This window comes from Arachis ipaensis, chromosome B09 (assembly GCF_000816755.2).
Source record: "Arachis ipaensis cultivar K30076 chromosome B09, Araip1.1, whole genome shotgun sequence".
NCBI classification, from domain to species: Eukaryota; Viridiplantae; Streptophyta; class Magnoliopsida; order Fabales; family Fabaceae; genus Arachis; species Arachis ipaensis.
The window spans coordinates 98145964-98165885 of record NC_029793.2 but is presented as its reverse complement, the minus strand read 5'-3'; the positions used below and the strand labels follow the sequence as shown (position 1 = coordinate 98165885).

Here is a 19922-nt window from a genome sequence, read left to right as displayed (position 1 = left end):
TAGGAAGGGATGACTATGACGAGCTTCAAACTCGCGAGTGTTGGACGTAGTGATAGACATAAAAGGATCAATGGATCCTATTCCAACATGATCGAGAACCGACAGATGATTAGTCGTGTGTTGACAGTGCATTTGGACCATTTTCACTGAGAGGACGGGAGGTAGCCATTGACAACGGTGAAACCCAACATAAAGCTTGTCATGTAAAGGAGTATGAATGATTGGATGAAGGCAATAGGAAAGTAGAGGTTCAGGAGGAACAAAGCATCTTCATATGCTTATCTGAAATTCTCACTATCTCTATCCTATTATATATTTTATTCATATTTTAATTATCTTAAATTCCATAACCATTTGAATCCTCCTGACTGAGATTTACAAGATGACCATAGCTTGCTTCAAGCCGACAATCTCCGTAGGATCGACCCTTACTCACGTAAGGTTTATTACTTGGACGACCCAGTACACTTGCTGGTTAGTTGTGCGGAGTTGTGACAAAGAGTTGAGATTACAATTGTGCGTATCAAGTTGTTGGCGCCATTGATGATCACAATTTCGTGCACCACTAATATAATAATCTTTTAATTCAATTTCCATAAAATACTTAGGGAAAGTTGTATAAAGATGGGCTTGGACCTTAATGAAAGAGAAAAGATAAATTGGCACGTGTGATTATGAGAATGATTGAAAGGTCACGAGAGGGTGACGGAAAGTAAATAGTTATGGTGCCGATTTGAAAATGTTAAGCCGTTGGCTTTATATATGAATGATTGTGCGGGGACACCCATAAATATGGAATGACTTCCAGAAGAAATGGTCACATGCTTCAGCCGGAGAATCAAAGCTTGCAAGTACTTGCAGAAGTCATGTTCGGCATACTTCAGTTGGAAAATCAGCGCTTGCAAGAGGTTCGAACCTTACAAAGGTTATGCCACTGGAATGCCTTATCTGACTTGCGAGTCAGATTGCGTCGGGTGTGGGTCAAAACCGACAAATGAGCTCATTACCTGCCTTAACGGATGGTCAGTTACTCGAGCTAAGTTAGTTAGATTCTTGATAAAAAAGCGTGGACAAAGACCGAAAAAAAGGGGTCTAAGTGACTTTGAATTCTTTGATTTGCAACGGCAGGTTTCTTTATTATGGTGGAGCTGTATCTTACAAACCTGTGGAAGATCTTGCATTTGTTATGGCAAGATTTTATCAACTTGGTGGAACATTTATGAACTACTATATGGTATTGAAACCTATGATATCTTCTAAGTTTGTTATTATACATATATGAGAAAAGAATTGAGTTGATAGCACAAAGTTTTGATGTGAAACAGTATCCTGGAGGAACCAATTTTGGTAGAACCACATGTGGACCTTTTGTTGCTACTAGTTATGACTATGATGCACCACTTGATGAATATGATATGATATTTATTTATTTATCTATCTTATTTTGGTTCTAAAGAGAATCTAAAATTTAATTTATATATTATGCAGGAATCATTAGACAGCTTAAGTGGGGACATCTTAAAAATTTGCATAATTTCATAAAGCTTTGTGAAGAAGCATTGATTGCTACTGATCCAGCAGTTACATCTCTTGATCCAAATATAGAAGTATATATGATTAGCACTTTTTAAAACTTATATCAGATTTTCTTAAATTTCTTCAAGCTTATTATGTTTCTAATATCTTATTAAATCATCATTATATGCTTTATAGTTTCTGCTCTTTGAGCTCTCATGTTGTAGTTTACAAAATAGATAATGTGTGTGCTGCTTTCCTTGCTAACATCAATACTACAATTGATGTGATTGTGAATTTTAGCGGCAATTTGTATCAATTGCCGACATGGTCAGTGAACATCTTACCAGACTACAAGAATATTGTGTTTAATACTGCAAAGGTTTGCCTCATACAACATTTCAATAAAATTAAACAATGTTGAGGGACTATTTTGTGAGCAAACTAATCTTTCAGTATACTCAAATTATTTAGATAATCAATTGATCAGATTTAATAATCAATATTTAAATTGTGTACTAAGGTCTATATACTTTATCTTGTTTTAAATCCTAAGAAATAATTTCATGTGTTTCCATTTTTATACTTAAGATGTGAATTTTTTTTTTTTATTTTCGGTTCTCAGCAGAATTGGATTGGAATGTTCTGACCTGGAGACTCTCTGCATCAAAGATCAAGTCCTAACAACCAAAAGTATGCATTCTTTTTAACCTTTTCTCCCCATTTTTATTTGAAGCAAATGAAGCATTTAAGTATGAAAATTTTAGATTTGCTGCCATAATACTGATTTTATGCCACTGTTCCTTTTTACTAGGTGTGAAAAAGATCATTTGTTGGGCTATAAGTTACCATCTTATGCACTCATCTGAATCATCAACCAAAGATTCTAATCTTGTGCTATCTGCAGAAAGGTGTCATGACTTCTTTCCATTTTGATCCTGCCATCCCTAAAATTTAGAGTAGAGAAATATATCAAAGTCCTTTAATTTTTAACCCATTTTGTACACTTCATTGCTGCAGCATTAACTACAGGTTGAACATTCTGCACAATATTTAAAATGAAAACAAGAGCTTAAAGAAATCATTGAAGGTAATTTAACACAAGTTGCTGCAAATTTATACATTTACCACCTTACCATGTGCAACTTATTTTGCATTGTCACTTTTCCAAAATATGGCATTGCCTATAATTATTCTATATTATATTTATTTTCCTGTGACAAGATGTGGTTACCGAGAATGAATTTGAGAAAAAATTGTTTGCCAATCATTGCTTCAGCTTCAGCCTGGTATATGTTTTCTGCCATTGTTTTCATTAAATAGTGGAAATTTCAATTTAAATATGTAAATTTGATTAATCTAAGTTGTTCATTTCACACCAATTTGATTGATGTAATTTGTTTAAATTTCTGTTCAGTCCGTACATTACTAATTACTTTAATGTTAAATAATCTTTAGTTTGATTGATGTAATTTTTTCAATCAATAATAGTAGTTTATAGCTTTCAAATATATTTAGTTTCAATTTTAAATTGTTTGCAACCATTTAGTTTGATGCAATTTTTTTTTAAATTCAGTTTTTGTGGGATTTTAAACCGTCACAAAAAAATTTAAAACACTGCCTAATCTTTCAGTATACTCAAATTATTTAGATAATCAATTGATCAGATTTAATAATCAATATTTAAATTGTGTACTAAGGTCTATATACTTTATCTTGTTTTAAATCCTAAGAAATAATTTCATGTGTTTCCATTTTTATACTTAAGATGTGAATTTTTTTTTTTTTATTTTCGGTTCTCAGCAGAATTGGATTGGAATGTTCTGACCTGGAGACTCTCTGCATCAAAGATCAAGTCCTAACAACCAAAAGTATGCATTCTTTTTAACCTTTTCTCCCCATTTTTATTTGAAGCAAATGAAGCATTTAAGTATGAAAATTTTAGATTTGCTGCCATAATACTGATTTTATGCCACTGTTCCTTTTTACTAGGTGTGAAAAAGATCATTTGTTGGGCTATAAGTTACCATCTTATGCACTCATCTGAATCATCAACCAAAGATTCTAATCTTGTGCTATCTGCAGAAAGGTGTCATGACTTCTTTCCATTTTGATCCTGCCATCCCTAAAATTTAGAGTAGAGAAATATATCAAAGTCCTTTAATTTTTAACCCATTTTGTACACTTCATTGCTGCAGCATTAACTACAGGTTGAACATTCTGCACAATATTTAAAATGAAAACAAGAGCTTAAAGAAATCATTGAAGGTAATTTAACACAAGCTACTGCAAATTTATACATTTTACCACCTTATCATGGGAAACTTGTTTTGCATTGTCACTTTTCCAAAATATGGCATTGCCTATAATTATTCTCTATTATATTTGTTTTCCTGTGACAGGATGTGGTTACTGAGAATAAATTTGAGAAAAAATTGTTTGCCAATCATTGCTTCAGCTTCAGCCTGGTATATGTTTTCTGCCATTGTTTTCATTAAATAGTGGAAATTTCAATTTAAATATGTAAATTTGATTAATCTAAGTTGTTCATTTCACACCAATTTGATTGATGTAATTTGTTTAAATTTCTGTTCAGTCCGTACATTACTAATTACTTTAATGTTAAATAATCTTTAGTTTGATTGATGTAATTTTTTCAATCAATAATAGTAGTTTATAGCTGTTAAATAGGTTTAGTTTTAATTTTAAATTGTTTGCAACCGTTCAGTTTGAAGCAAATTCTTTTTTTGAAAATTCAGTTTTTGTGGGGGTTTTAAACTGCCACAAAAATTTCCAAAAACTGCCAAAATAATCAACTCAAAACCCCCCACAAAGTAGACAAAGAACCGCCATTAAATTATGTCTTGGAGTTTCTGCAAAACCGCCACAAATAAGCTCGTGGTACCTCAAATTTTGGAGGTTTGGAAAACTCCCACTAACCTTTTGGTGGGGTTTCAAACCCCTCACAAACAAGAAAAAAAATGTCACAAATCAACTTGAATCTTGTAGTGCTAATAGAGGGAGGTGTAATTACCATTACTTATATAAGGTCACAAGGGAATTTAGCAAATCATTTCACTAAAGGTTTGTCAAGGGATAGAATTAAAGAGATAACTTCTAAAATGGGATTAAAACCTGTTGTTGTTAAATGATGGCAACCGAAGCTCATTCTATAGACCACTGGTTTTGAAGTTTAATGGGAAATAATAAGTTATTTAACAATTAGAGCACTAAGATATAGGATTTAGTACTATATAAATAAATTAAGAGGATTTGTTAAAACTCTTAATGGATTGGTAATATTGTTTAGGTGGAAACTTGTAACTCCCTAATTACCCTAAGCCTTACCTCTAGCCGTAAAGCAAAGGTTAATCAAAGGTTACAACAATTCTAAGGCTTATACATATTTCTATATATAGATAGAAATAACATATTCTAGAAGCCCGGTGAAGGATTAAGCTCAAAGACAGAATTACAAAAGCGCGAAACGTTCACACGAAGCTAACACATAAGATACAAAGTATAGATGCAAGAATGGAACATATATAGATATAGGGGTATAATAATCATAGGGAACTAGCCGCAGCTTGCAGAGTTTAAGCCGACTAGTCACAAACAGAAAAATACAGAGTTTTGGAGTTAAAACAGCTTATACAACTTAGCTCTCAAGTAAGCCTCTAAGGCCATAAAGTCTAAAACAAAGGGTGAGAGAAAGTACTACAACAAAATAAAATAGAAATAAGCCAGGAAGAAACCATACTCTGCTCTGTCACCATGTCCGCAACTTCACCGAGGTGAATTACGACCTGCAACTGCAAAACAACAACAAAGTATGGAATGAGAACCGGAGGTTCTCAGTATGGTAATAGTGCCCAATAATGTAAGATGTAAGGCTTTGAGACGCCGAAGGCAATCTTAGAACTTCACATCGAATACGAATATTCAAGATTAAAACAAAATAATTCACTTAAACCATAAACAATAAACAAGTTTATCTAAACTTAGGGGAATTCTAACTAATACTAGTCACCGCTTTCCCAAAGCCTTCACCAACCTACCCTCCATGTGATCCCATCGCCACCGCCTACCTAACCTCCTCATCACCAGACAGTCACAGATAATGCAATCAAGTAAAATACAAGTAGTATTCATATATCTCAATTAATTCAAGAAGCAAGTAGGCATATTATACAATTAGGCAAACTCAAGTAATCAAAGCAAACAAACACATAAGAGGTGCATATGATGAATGCCTATCCTATTGGCTCGTGATATCACTTGTTGGTCCGTAAATGCCAACCCGACACATCCTCTTGGATGTAGCCTTTTCTGCCACGCCAGAGATATAGTGCCCTGCATACTCATGCAGCAGCGAATCTGCTATGCTAGAGATATAGTGCCTTGCACACTCATGCAGTAGGGAGTTTACTACGTCAGGGATATAGGCCCCGCACACTTCATGCAGCAGAGAAGGAAACAATAACAACCATTCATGCAGCAAAAAAATCTGCTACGCCGGAGATATAGGCTTCGCACACTCTCAACAACAACTTCTCATGCAGCAGAGAAATCTGCTACGCCGGACATATAGGCTATGCACACTCTCTACAATAACTTCTCATGCAGTAGAGCTCCGCATACTCTCGAAAACAACTTCTCATGCAGCAAAGAAATCTGCTACGCCGGAGATATAGGCTCCGCACACTCTCATATAATCCAATAATTTCCTCATCATTCTTTTCCAAATTTTCAACTTATCACAACCAGCATCAATTCATAATTTTCCATTCCGAACTCATCGGTTCCTCAATTTCTCAATTCGTTGTCAGTAATCTCCAAGTTCACTACTCTTCCTTCCCTCTCAACCAAACTCTCCTCAATACACCAGAAACCTAAACCTCCATTCTCTAACTTTTAAAAGTAATACCCAAATAATTCCACCCAAGACCTTCTCTATGGTTAACATCCAAAAACAAGCCAAAAAGTCTTAAATAGGTATCATAGAAGTTTACAAGCTTGTTGGGAAGGTGAAACAGTAAAAAATAAGATTTTAGTTGAAAAACAGGGCATGTGCGTATGCACAAGGGTGTGCGTACGCACGCCCAGAAGGGTTTTCAAAATGTGTGTGTATGCATAGAGGTGTGCGTACGCACAGGTAGTAAAAATTCCAACTTTGTTCATCTGCACAAGGCATGCAAACGCCCTCAACAGAGTGCACCTTCCAACGTGTGCGTGCGCACAGCTTGCAGAACTTCGTTGGTTATGTGTGCGCACAGGGCGTGATAGCGCTCCCATCAGTAAGCCTTCCCCTATGTGTGTGTACGCACAAGGCTGTGCATGCACACAGGTTCAAAAACTCACAGGGGTGTGTGCACACAGGGCTGTGCGTGCGCACACAAACCAAAAATCACAAATTCTGCAGCAGGCACAGAATTCAGATTTTGACACCAAACTTTGAATGATCATAACTTCCTCTACAAAAATCCATTTCCTACAAACTTTATATCCATTTAAATATTTTTCCATGAACTTTAAATTAAAGTGAATTTCAATAAATTTTGAAAACTGAGACTCAAGTTATGTTCCATCAAAGTTCACCAAAAATCGGTTTTTACCAAAAACCTCAAAACCTCAATTTTAACCAACTCTCAACTCAAAACCAAAACAAACCTGCTCAATCATCATAAAACACTACCACACCCAACATCTTAGCATTTCATATCATTCTCCTTAATTTCACACCTAAATTACTCAACCAATACACCATATATCACTACCAATCCATAATTCCCAATTCAGTTATAAATCCACACTCATAATCATCATCAACCAACAACAACCTTGATGCGCATAAACTTGTTATGCCACGATTTAGGAAATTGCACGATCGGCAAAATTCCTTCCGGCAAGTGCACCGGTTATCGTCAAGTAAAAACTCACAATAGAGTGAGGTCGAATCCCACAAGGATTGGTTGAGTGAGCAATTCGGATTAGAAGTGTGTTCTAGTTGAGCAGAATCAAAAGAAAATGATCTAAAGTTCCCCGATGCCCCCTCAGGGGCTGGATTCCCCTTTCCTCCCATGTGTCACCCCAATGCCGAAACTAAGGCCTTTAAATAGGCTCCCTAAATTACAAAATGAAAATGAAATTCAAAGCAAATTACAATCAAATGAACTCAACAACCAAAACAAAACCTCATCAATCCAAGCATCAATTTATCTTTATCCTAACTTCATAAGCCACCTCAATTAACAACAATCTCAACACTCACCTCCAATTACCAACAACATCAATATTCCTCATCAATTGTAAACTATCTCAACAAACCCTCATCAATAACAATAAATCACAACTTTCATCGTCAACCCTCATAATCATTAAATAGCAACAATCATAGTCCAATCCATATATTCCTCATTCCAAAACTCATATCATCATCACCATCATAAAATTTATCTTCAAACATCAAAATCACATACAATTAAACATACACCCGAAACATTCAATCCTATCTTAAGGTCAACTAGCCTAAAGTTCATGAAACATTAAATATTACATAAAGAAAACCAAAACCATACCTTGACTGATTATCCTCCACGCACGAAACCACAAAAAAGCCAAGACAACTCCAAAAAGCACCAAAGCTCAAACTAACAACACATACATATATCACCAAAATCAAAATTTAGAAACCACAACATACAACACTACAAGAGTTTATGAGCAACTTTACCTTATCCAAAGAGGATTGGGACAATTTTCAACAATTACCTGCTACTAGAGATCACCTAAATAACCAAAACCACAAAATCTAATCAAAAACCATAACCAAAAATGCAGAATTCTAGGGCTGGAAACGGGAGATTGAGACACAATTTCTTACCAGGTTTGCTTAGATAGAAATATAGAGCTCGACAAGAGCTTCGCGTGGCCGCAAACGACTCATCAATCGGAGTTCCGTAGCTCAAGTTATGGCTAAAAGAAGGAGGAGGTGAATAGTGTCATTACTCTTCTCCTCTTTTCACCCTATCCAAACTCTCTCTCTCTCTCTCTCTCTCTCTCTCTCTCTCTCCGTTTGGCCCACTTTGGGCCAAAACCTTTAAGATTAGTGCTCGGTTTTCGATTCTAAATTATTTTTATCCTTTCAAAACAATAAATAAACTTTCAAAATCTTATTTTCCAAATACACGGTACTGGACAAACTAGAGCCGGTACTGCCAGCTTAAGCGTGCCAGCACGCATTTTTACAAAAACTTTTCGAAAAAGATATATTTTCCAACTCAGAAAAATTCATTGAAATCAAATTTCACCTTTTTATTTTCAAATTAAAACTTCTAAATTTTGAATTTATTCCGGAAACTAAAATTATTATTTTTATTAAAACGGTTTTACGTGAAAAACTCCGGTTCTTACAAAACTCAAGTGCAGTTAATTTTATGTGAAGTTGATAGTTGAGAATCATTAAATGATTTGATAGATTTGACTAAATTGTCATCTAACGACTCTCAACTATTAACATTTTTCATAAAATTAACTGCACCTGAATTTCAGCTTATTATTTATCAAAAGATTCCACCTATATAAATATAAGAGTGATACCGTTCTAATCAGAAATTTAAATATTTTATTTTTATAAATATTAATAAAATCAGGATGAGTACAAATTAAAGTCGTAAAAATGCTAACTAAAAAAAAATCTTAGAACTTGAAAATAATACTAACAATGTATGTGATTTTCACTTCGCTAATACAAGAAATATGAGTTTAATTTATTAGACACTCATCCCTTCATTACAACTTTAAAATTTATACTAATAAAAGTTTAATCTTAGTGATATCTTTATATGCATCAAAATGTGTTATTTGTGAAAATTTTATACAATAGTGGAGGAATGTTAGATATTTCATAAATGTTAAATAGAATGTTACGGTTATTAAGTATGACCGTTTTTTACCAATAGTTTGAAACTTGAAATTGCATTTCAAGAAGTTGCATCGTTCCATTAGTGCAAATATTATAAGACACAATGGTTCAAACAAATACAATGATTATTCAAACATAGCATTTTGGAACATGATGCTTTGTACTTATTAATCATGTACGTGCAGTGGTTGCTTTTATAAATATATGTCCAAAATCTAGATCATTCATTCTCCACAATTGTTTCATACTTCACAAATTGTATTAGTTTTCAAGTTTTAAATATAAGAGAATTTTATTTTGATAATTTCTATTAAGTAGTTTATTAATTTTATTGTACCTTAGGAAAGTATCATCATAAATTCTATATTAACTAAGTGTGAGGACAAATACTTTTTAAAAAAAAAACGATCTAATTATTATGCCTTAAAATCATAACAAATATAAGTTCTTACATCGTCTTCGTCATAATTTTTTTAACATCTTTTGTATGCACAACTTAATTTTAAATCTTCTATAATCAGATTTGTCAATGCTTGAATCTTCTACGGTTAATTTTTGTATTTTATTCGTTTAAGAAGGTATGTTCAAAAAATCATATAGATAAACGACTTTTGAAATATATGTTAATCCAAATCGTCAAAAGCCAATTCAAATACGATATCTCTTTAACTCTTTGAAATGACATGTACAACGACGGTAACAACAATAATAATAACAATAATAACATCATCGATTGCTAGTTTTCAAAGGTTTAGATGTTTCATGACAACTGACTCTTGATTATAATTAAACCCAATCAAACATGATTATAAATAGAGTTCTTCATTACCTTCTTTCCTCGTCACAAAAACAAAGGTTAATAGAAATATTAATAAAAACAAGAGTGGAAGAATAATGATTAGAAAAATATTGGAGTGGAACAAAATGATGATAATTATGAAGGTAGTTGTTTTCCTTTTCTTGATGGGATCATCTGCCAATAATAATAATAATCTTAATAATAAAGTGGAAGCTAGTCGTCGTGGCATCAATCCAAGCCTCATCATCCCAAAACTTTTAAGCAATAATAATCATGCAAGTTACCTTCCCAGTTTTAGTTCATCAAAGCAGAAAGATTGTTGTGATGAATGCGTTTGCGATGATTTACCACAATCGTCACCACCCCCAGATGATGATACTCGTGGTCCAGACTATATGTGCGTGTGTAAAGATGAGTTTGAATATTCTTGTCCTGAATCTTGCAAAATTTGTCAGTGTGACAAGTCTAATCCTTCAGTATGTCGCTGTGCAAGATTCGCCATCAATGCTTGTCCTTTACCAGTATGCACTTGAACAACCTTAATTCCAATAATTGCATAATAAGATTGTGTTATTCCTATTTATGTTTTATCGACGAATATCAACTTAATCAACCTTTTTCACTTTTTCACTTTATTGTTGGATGGTATTGTAAGATTTAGTGTATGTATCCGTGCAATGAACCGAAAATATTTTTTTTGTATCTATGTTTAAAATATATTTAGAAAAAATATCATAAACATATTTAACTTATATAAAATAATTATATTATTTGCTAATGAGTTATAACTCAAATAGCATAGTCTCTCCATACTCAATTAAGAGGTTGCGGGTTCGAGTCTCCTATCTTTGGTAAAAAAAAAATTATATTATTTGTTATTTATACAAATACCAAACAATGATATTAAATAAAAAAATCATAAAAATAACAAAGCTATTAATATTCACATTCATTCAATAATAATAGATATTAATATTATGTAGAACACGTATTTAAAAGTATTTTTTTCTTATATATGTTTATCATTATTATTGATTGATGACGTACACGCACTACAAGGTTTTTTTTTATTTGTGGCAGTTTTTTCTCTTATTTGTGGAGGTTTATAATCCCCACCAAATGGTTTGTGGAGGTTTCTAAAACCCCCAAAATTTGAGGTGCCACGAGGTCTTTTGTAAGAGTTTTTAAAAACCTCCACAATCTATTCAGTGGAGGTTTTGTGTACTTTCAGTGGGGGTTTTGTATTGGACTTTTGTGGCAATTTTAAATCACTTTTGTGACGGTTTAAAACCTCCACAAATCTTGTAATTATTTATTTATTTTTAATTTCAAATCAATCATTAATCTCATCTCATTTACATATTCTCAAATTAAAAATTTATTTTTTAAAATCAAAATTTAAAAACTAAATTTTTTATAACACAATTCCTCAATATAAAACATAACTCTATATATAAAAAAATTCTCAATATCAATAGTTCCAAATATAATTGCATATAGTATTGCTACATAACTATTACTATTTTTCTTTAAAAAATAAAAAAGAAACAACTTCAATATTTCAATATTCTAATATATCAATATTCTTCAGGTGCTGTATGGTACGCGAAATTGTTACTCTGAGGTTGTAAAATTTGTTGTTCGTTCTCTCCCTGGCATGGCGCCAATAACTGGTGCACAATACCATGGTCCAAATATAACTTCACAACTTCGCATAACTAACCAGCAAGTGCACTGGGTCGTCCAAGTAATAAAACCTTACGTGAGTAAGGGTCGATCCCACGGAGATTGTTGGTATGAAGCAAGCTATGGTTACCTTGTAAATCTCAGTCAGGCGGATATCAAATGGTTATGGAGTTTTCGAATAATAATAATAAATAAATAGAAAATAAAGATAGAAATACTTATGCATATCATTGGTGAGAATTTCAGATAAACGTATAGAGATGCTTTCGTTCCTCTGAATCTCTGCTTTCCCGCTGTCTTCATCCAATCAATCCTACTCCTTTCCATGGCAAGCTTTCTGCAAGAGCATCACCGTTGTCAATGGCTACATCCCATCCTCTCTGTGAAAATGGTCCAAATGCTCTGTCACGGCATGGCTAATCATCTGGAGGTTCTCGATCATACTGGAATAGGATTTACTATCCTTTTGCGTCTGTCACTACGCCCAGCACTCGTGAGTTTGAAGTTCGTCACAACCATCCCTTCCCAGATCCTACTCAGAATACCACAGACAAGGTTTAGATTTTCCGGATCTCAGGAATGGCCATCCATGGGTTCTAACTTATACCACGAAGATACTAATAACTCGGACTCGGTCCCCTGTATTAGATATCTAAGAGATACTCATTCTAGCTTGTTTGCATGTAGAACGGAAGTGTTTGTCAGGCACGCGTTCATGAGTGAGAATGATGATGAGCGTCACATAATCATCACATTCATCATGTTCTTAGGCGTGAATGGATATCTTAGAAGCGGAATAAGTTGAATTGAATATAAAACAGTAGTACTTTGCATTAAATCATGAAGAACAGCAGAGCTCCACACCTTAATCTATGGAGTGCAGAAACTCTACCGTTGAAAAATACATAAGTGAAAGGTTCAGGCATGGCCGAATGGCCAGCCCCCATGATCTAAGAACTAAACGTCCCAAGACGATCCGAAGATGAAAATACAATAGTAAAAAGTCTTATTTATACTAAACTAGTTACTAGGGTTTACAGAAGTAAGTAGTTGATGCATAAATCCACTTCCGGGGCCCACTTGGTGTGTGCTTGGGCTGAGCTTGAAGTTTACACATGGAGAGGTCATTCTTGGAGTTGAACGCCAGTTTGTAACGTGTTTCTGGCGTTCAACTCTGGTTTGTGACGTGTTTCTGGCGTTTAACTCCAGACTGCAGCGTATAACTGGCGTTCAACGCCCTTTTGCGTCGTCTAAACTCGGCCAAAGTATGAACTATTATATATTGCTGGAAAGCCCTGGATGTCTACTTTCCAACACAATTGGAAGCGCGCTATTTTGAGTTCTGTAGCTCCAGAAAATCCACTTTAAGTGCAGGGAGGTTAGAATCCAACAGCATCAGCAGTCCTTCTTCAACCTCTGAATCTGATTTTTGCTCAAGTCCCTCAATTTTAGCCAGAAAATACCTGAAATCACAGAAAAACACACAAACTCATAGTAAAGTCCAGAAATGTGAATTTAACATAAAAACTAATAAAAACATCCCTAGAAGTAACTAGATCCTACTAAAAATACACTAAAAACAATGCCAAAAAGCGTATAAATTATCCGCTCATCACAACACCAAACTTAAATTGTTGCTTGTCCCCAAGCAACTGAAAATCAAATAGGATAAAAAGTCACGCCACAAGCACATGGTTAGGGACAGCTTGGTTTAGCCGCTTAGGCCAGGATTTTATTCCTTTAGGCCCTCCTATCCAATGATGCTCAAAGCCTTGGATCCTTTTTATTTACCCTTGCCTTTTGGTTTTAAGGGTTATTGGCTTTTTGCTCTTGCCTTTTGGTTTTAAGAGCTTTTGGCTTTTTCTGCTTGCTTTTTCTTTTTCTATTTTTTTTCACCATTTTTTTCTGTAATTGGAAGCGCGCCATTTTGAGTTCTGTAGCTCCAGAAAATCCACTTTGAGTGCAGAGAGGTCAGAATCCAATAGCATCAGCAGTCCTTCTTCAACCTCTGAATCTGATTTTTGCTCAAGTCCCTCAATTTCAGTCAGAAAATACCTGAAATCACAGAAAAACACACAAACTCATAGTAAAGTCCAGAAATGTGAATTTAACATAAAAACTAATAAAAACATCCCTAGAAGTAACTAGATCCTACTAAAAACATACTAAAAATAATGCCAAAAAGCGTATAAATTAGCCGCTCATCACTGTAACACCATAAAAACATAGCAAGAAAATATCATGATCCAAAGAAAAAAAAAGGCACAATTAGAGAAACTGAAGTTCCGACCTTCGGGCCCAATCCATAAGATGGTCAGTTGGTGGTTCAGTTGCCAATGCTAGTGCTCCAAAAGTATCCATGGTAAGATTCACCCACAAAATCTGTAGAAAGAGCAATGAATATGCAGACAACAGGGATATCAGCTGAAACATAAATTGAGGGGCAAAGCCAGAGAGCAAAACACAGGGAGACAACAGACCTGCACTGCATTCAATGGGAGATCACCAGAGGAAACAGCAGCAACAACATTTATAACAAGAGCTGCTACATTTACTGTAAGCTGAAACTGGATAAATTTCTGAATATTTGCATACACAGAACGTCCCCGTCTCACAACCTACAACCGCATAGATTTTGAAAGATACAAGAGTTATGCTCAAAATTTTTAGCTTGCAAAACACTATACAAAAGCAATCCAAAACGGTGCAGTTCAATTATATACAAACCTTTCATTGGTTGGCATATTGAATAACTACCTAAATACCCATCTAGTAATGCCAGAAATAAATTATCTTTTAAGATGTAAATACTATCCATAAATGATGCATCATTTATTAAGATAATTTAAGAACAAACTAGATCTCTCAAATTGAAAAGAAATAGGTCCAACCTTTACAATGGACATGGTAATTTAACAATTCTATCGAGGATGATTGAAAATAAGTACCTTAACCCCATATTTTTGGCAAAGCTCCACTGAATCTTTGACTCCAGGTCGACAAGGATCCTGCATGTCAAATATGAGATTAAGAATCAGATATTTAACCAGCAGAAGCATATCTTAGAGTCAAATGCTATCATAAGTTAGAGTTTATTAATGATTTCCGTGTTAAATGCAAATGCACAGAACCCACTTACAAGATATTGGTTGACATTGACAATTACAATTAAGCAAACAGGTGAAATTGGCAGCTAGGAATGAGTGTGCAAAACACAATAAAATTTATATAAACATCAATGACAATGATAGACATGTATTCAGAGGAAATACTTGCCTTCAGACCAACAATAGCTAACAAAACAAGACTATATTCTGTGTATCATCAAACCTTTTCCTCATCCATGTCTACCAACTGGTCATTTGCATCAATGTACTGTGTACAGTAGGCTAGGACAATTTCAATAGCACCTTTCCAGTGTATGTGAACTTCAGAGTCAGCCTGCAAACAGAGATAAAATTAACTTCCTTAAAATGTTCCCAAATTTCAAATCGATGAGAGTTCAATCGATATCTTCCAAATTCCATAGAATCAATAAAATTTTGTGCTCCTAATGTACCTTGAATGCATAAGGCTTACTATATACAACCTAAATTAAACCTCTATATATTTATAATTAAATTAAAGTATATATTAGCAGACAATTTTTTCTTTTACGTGATTGGCAGTATACTTAATATTCATTGTGAAATTTGAGAGATAAGATTAATTAAGTTTTCTTATTGGCATATATATAATCAATTATACAATATGAGTGGAAGTTAAGTTTAAAATGTATAATTGGCAACATTCGTATCATGGATCAGATAATAAGGTTCTAACTTCTAAACAACCACAAAGCTAATAGTTTAAAAATTTAAATTAATTAATCGTATCATTAGGCGACCTGGCATAAATAAGATATACTATTATATATCTATACAATATTGTAATTATCTTCCAAGCAATTGGAACTAGTAGATAGCTTCTCATCAAAGTTTTAACTTTACTAAAAGGTGCTAAAGGAACCGCATGAAACTTGGAAAGTTGAAGGGTTAGTGGATAGTGAAGCCTTTAATCTCTTTTGTCTGAAAGCATTTAAACAACCCAAACCTGCAGAAGAATTTTTGGATTTGTCCGAAGAAGTGATCAAGTATAGTGGTAGTCTTCTATTGGCACTTAAAGTATTGGGTTCCTATCTTAATGGTAGGTCTATTGCAATTTCGCATAGTTCTATTGAAAAGATAAAGAAGTCTTCACATTCTGACATTATTGATGTATTGAAAATAAGCTATGATGGTTTAGATTCTATGGAAAAGGATATTTTTCTAGATATTGCTTGTTTCTTTAAAAGACGGGAGAAAGATTATGTAATAAAGATATTAGAAGGATGTGGTCATCAGGCTGTAATTGGTATTGATGCTTTGATTAATAGAGCATTGCTCATTATAAATGAATATGATCAGCATTGATGCAAAATGCAAATGAGGAACAACATACCTCCAGAATAGCATGGAACTCTTCCTTAGCTATCACAAGCCTATCGGTATCACTTGAATTAACAACATAGATTATTGCTTGAGTATTTGGAAAGTAACACCTCCAATAAGGCCTAGAAAGAAAACCACGACAATACACCAAAAGCAAAAAGATTGGTAAAAGCAATGGAGACTACACATAAAAGAGAGTTATATTCAATAGACTACACATAAACACTAAGTGCAGCAAGTTCAAGATAGTTTGGTCTCCTAAGATATTCCCCGTAGTATTGCAAAATAAAAATTCATAGATTTAAGAAGCATTATTAAAAATAACTAAATAGATAAATATAGTAATAACAAAATAAAAGACAAATGGCAATTAATCAAAAAAGTTTTGAGGATGAAACCAAATATTCCACTCAAAACAAACCTTTTGGAACAGGGGGTAGCACTAGAATAGGAAGCCTGCATGAAGAAGTGAACAACAGTATATAAGTAGAGATCATACTGAAAAACAGAAGAAAAATCGAGACAAAAATAAGGAACATAGCTTATCCTTCAAGAGTATGAAGATTTCTCTTTATGTAATGCCACAAGTAGAAAGCAAATATAGCAACTAGTATGATCAAGCTTACTTGTTCCGCATATAAGACATTATTCGACCCTCTTTTAGAAGGTCGTGATCTTCCAAAACAATAGTAACAACATCATAACCTCGAAGAGTCAAGCTCTCATAAGCAGAAATTGTTCTAGAAATGTGCAAATAGCGGACCTAGAAAAATGTGCAAGCCTTTTGCATTAACATATAAATTGAGACATATATTCATTTAAAATTAAAATTGTAACTAAAGTACCAAAATTCTGGAACATCAAGTTCACCTATATAAGTCACATTAAAGTGATCCAAAAGCATCGGGACTCGCAACTCCACCTGCAGTTTCCACCACACACATAGAAGTTATTGAAGACTGTGGAGAATTGTTGCTTCTCTCTGGAACCCTTTAGATTCTTTTCCACCTGCAGATCACTTCTATAATATCTATGGACATGTTTTCATGTTGAACCTATAAAGAAAGCATAAACAAGTACAGCTTAGTTGTAATGTTCATACCATTCAAATTATTAAAAAATACTTAAATATTATAATTATCACTGTAAAAATTGTGAATATTTAACTTTGTTCTGATGTGAACATTTCTTGAATATGTATTCTAACCTGATTTCTGAAAATATATAGATGTAAAAACAAAAAGAAAAGAAAGTGTTTAGCTCCAAAATTTAACTCCAGTTACCAGCTTCTGTCAAATCTAATTTGGAGAGTAAGGAACCAAAATGGAAGATACATAGATAAAATAGTTCAGTAAATTAAATGCTTTGCTTTTATCTAGTAACTAACTGGAGTCAGAGAACTTTAACCACAGGAATCACTCCACACGAAAACAAATGAAAACTGAAGAAGAAAAGAAAACAGACTAAAACAGTGGCTCAATTCAGAAGCTTTCAACGCGGCAACTACAGTGGCAAGAAGTCCAAGTGCAAAAGCACTCACTTTCTCAACCTCATGCTCAAACAGCAACAGCTTCTGAACGAGTTCTTCTTCCGTCACGGGAGGAGCTTGGAGGTGCTGATTGCTGAACCAAAGCCGGAATAGCTCCTCATTCGAGAATCACGTTCACCACTTCCTCTGCAAGACACAACCACTGAAGAATTTACACCTAGAGACATGCACGACCGAATTTGCCAAAAATTGAAACGAAGGGAGCAACACGCTAGGAGATCGAGGAAGAGGAACAGAGGATTTACCGTTTTTGGCAAGATCGGCGAGCGCGTGAGTGGCGCGCTTAGCGGCGGCTCGATCTGACTCCTTCCATGAGAAAGTGGAGTTAAGGATGGAAACTGCTCTTGGACCTCGGCAAGGATGGCGTCGCAGGCATCGCCGGTTACTCTCCCTCTAATCTCAGATGCTACGGCGAGCTTGATGACTGAGTGACAATGGCGAAGAGATGAATACCGCGGCGGCTAGTAGATCTAGGGTTCATTCTCAATCTTCTCCCTTTTTGAATTTTTTTGGACAAATTTTTGGTTGGAGTTAAATTTGTTTGGGTTTACTTAGAGTAGGTTAGGGATTGGATATTGGTTTAAAAAATTGGGCTTAAAAAGTTTAATCTAACTTTAATCAATGGGGTTTTATATTTTGCCATAAATAAAATATATTATGGAGGTTTTCTAAAACTTCCACTAAAAAACTCCCATAATCAAGTAGAAATCTTGTAGTGGCGTCATCTTAAGTAGCTTTTTAGGTTTTTTTTTCCTAAATTTTAATCAAATTTCTTATGTCTTCTAGTAGAATTTCGTAACTAATAAATTATTTGGAGTTTTATTAGTATTATTATATTTTCAAGAGTTTTTGTAACAAAATAATCAATGATTAAAGTCTTTTTAGTAAGAAAATACAAATGTGATTTAAGAATGGTCCAACCGGACCCAAAAGACATCAAACCAGACATCCAGCCTTCAAGCATAGACACCCACTATCTCCTCTTCAATTAGATACATGCCCGGCGGCCAACTTCACAAAGCCCGACGTCCCCTCCAACTTTGGGGCATACGCCTGGCAACTCTAACCCCAAGCCCAGCAGCCAAGAAGCCCAGGAGGATTATTTGAGCCAATGCTCACATTTGAAGACACACGCCTAGCGTTCACAAGTCTCAACTCTCAGGATTCAATATCATTAAGGCCCAATATTAATTATACAAATCATAAGAAGTCTTAATTTCATCCAAAGATTCAAGACTCAAGAAGATTAGTTAGCATTAATTCCTTTTAGAAAAATAAAGATTCGGTTGTTAAGATTTGTGTTTAGATTAGATTTGAATTATTGTTTTGATTTTAATTTAAAGTAAGTAGTTAGCTATCATATCCTTCCTAAAGATAATATTAGAGTTAGTATTTGAATTTGAATTTAGACAGAAATTAGGATATAAATAAGTGAACAAGGTTCACAAGAGGAAAGCATCTAGAAGAGGATCTTCATATCCCAATCCACATATCACACACCTCTTTCATCATTATGATTAGTTTTTTCTTTATCGTGAGTCATTAAACCTCTTCCATTGAAGGTTAGGAGCTCTGTTTGGTTTTAGAATTAATAATGTAAGTGTTTTCATTATTTTAATTCATGTTTCTTTACTTTTTCAAGATTGAGTTTTGTTCTTCATCACTAATGGTTAGAACTATCGAAAAATATTCTAACTCTGTCTTAGATTTTGATTTTATATTTGAAAAAGTTAATTTTGGAATTAGCTTAAAATTCATCTCACAATCTTCAATTATCTAGAGCTGGTTTGAATAAGTGACATATAATTCGGCTAGCGATAGTTCTTGAAGATTTTGTGACTTAAAAATCAAAACCATTCTTTACCTCTTCTCTCGATTAGTTAACCAAGGGATTGGCATTTAATTGGGTTTAGAGAAATTAAATTACCAACGGATTGAGGTTTGATTATAAATGATTTACTGTGAAATTTTTTTTATGAA

The 19922-nt window shown here is 34.1% G+C and overlaps 1 protein-coding gene across 1 annotated transcript; it reads left to right on the top strand.

Moving 5' to 3' along the window:
• LOC107615705 (beta-galactosidase 6-like) lies at positions 798-6209 on the top strand. Its single transcript, XM_021111939.1, has 8 exons — positions 798-908; positions 965-1022; positions 1098-1234; positions 1326-1412; positions 1488-1620; positions 1743-1897; positions 3918-3983; positions 6078-6209. The coding sequence occupies exons 1-8, from the start codon at positions 798-800 to the stop codon at positions 6207-6209; spliced, it is 879 nt and encodes a 292-aa protein (XP_020967598.1).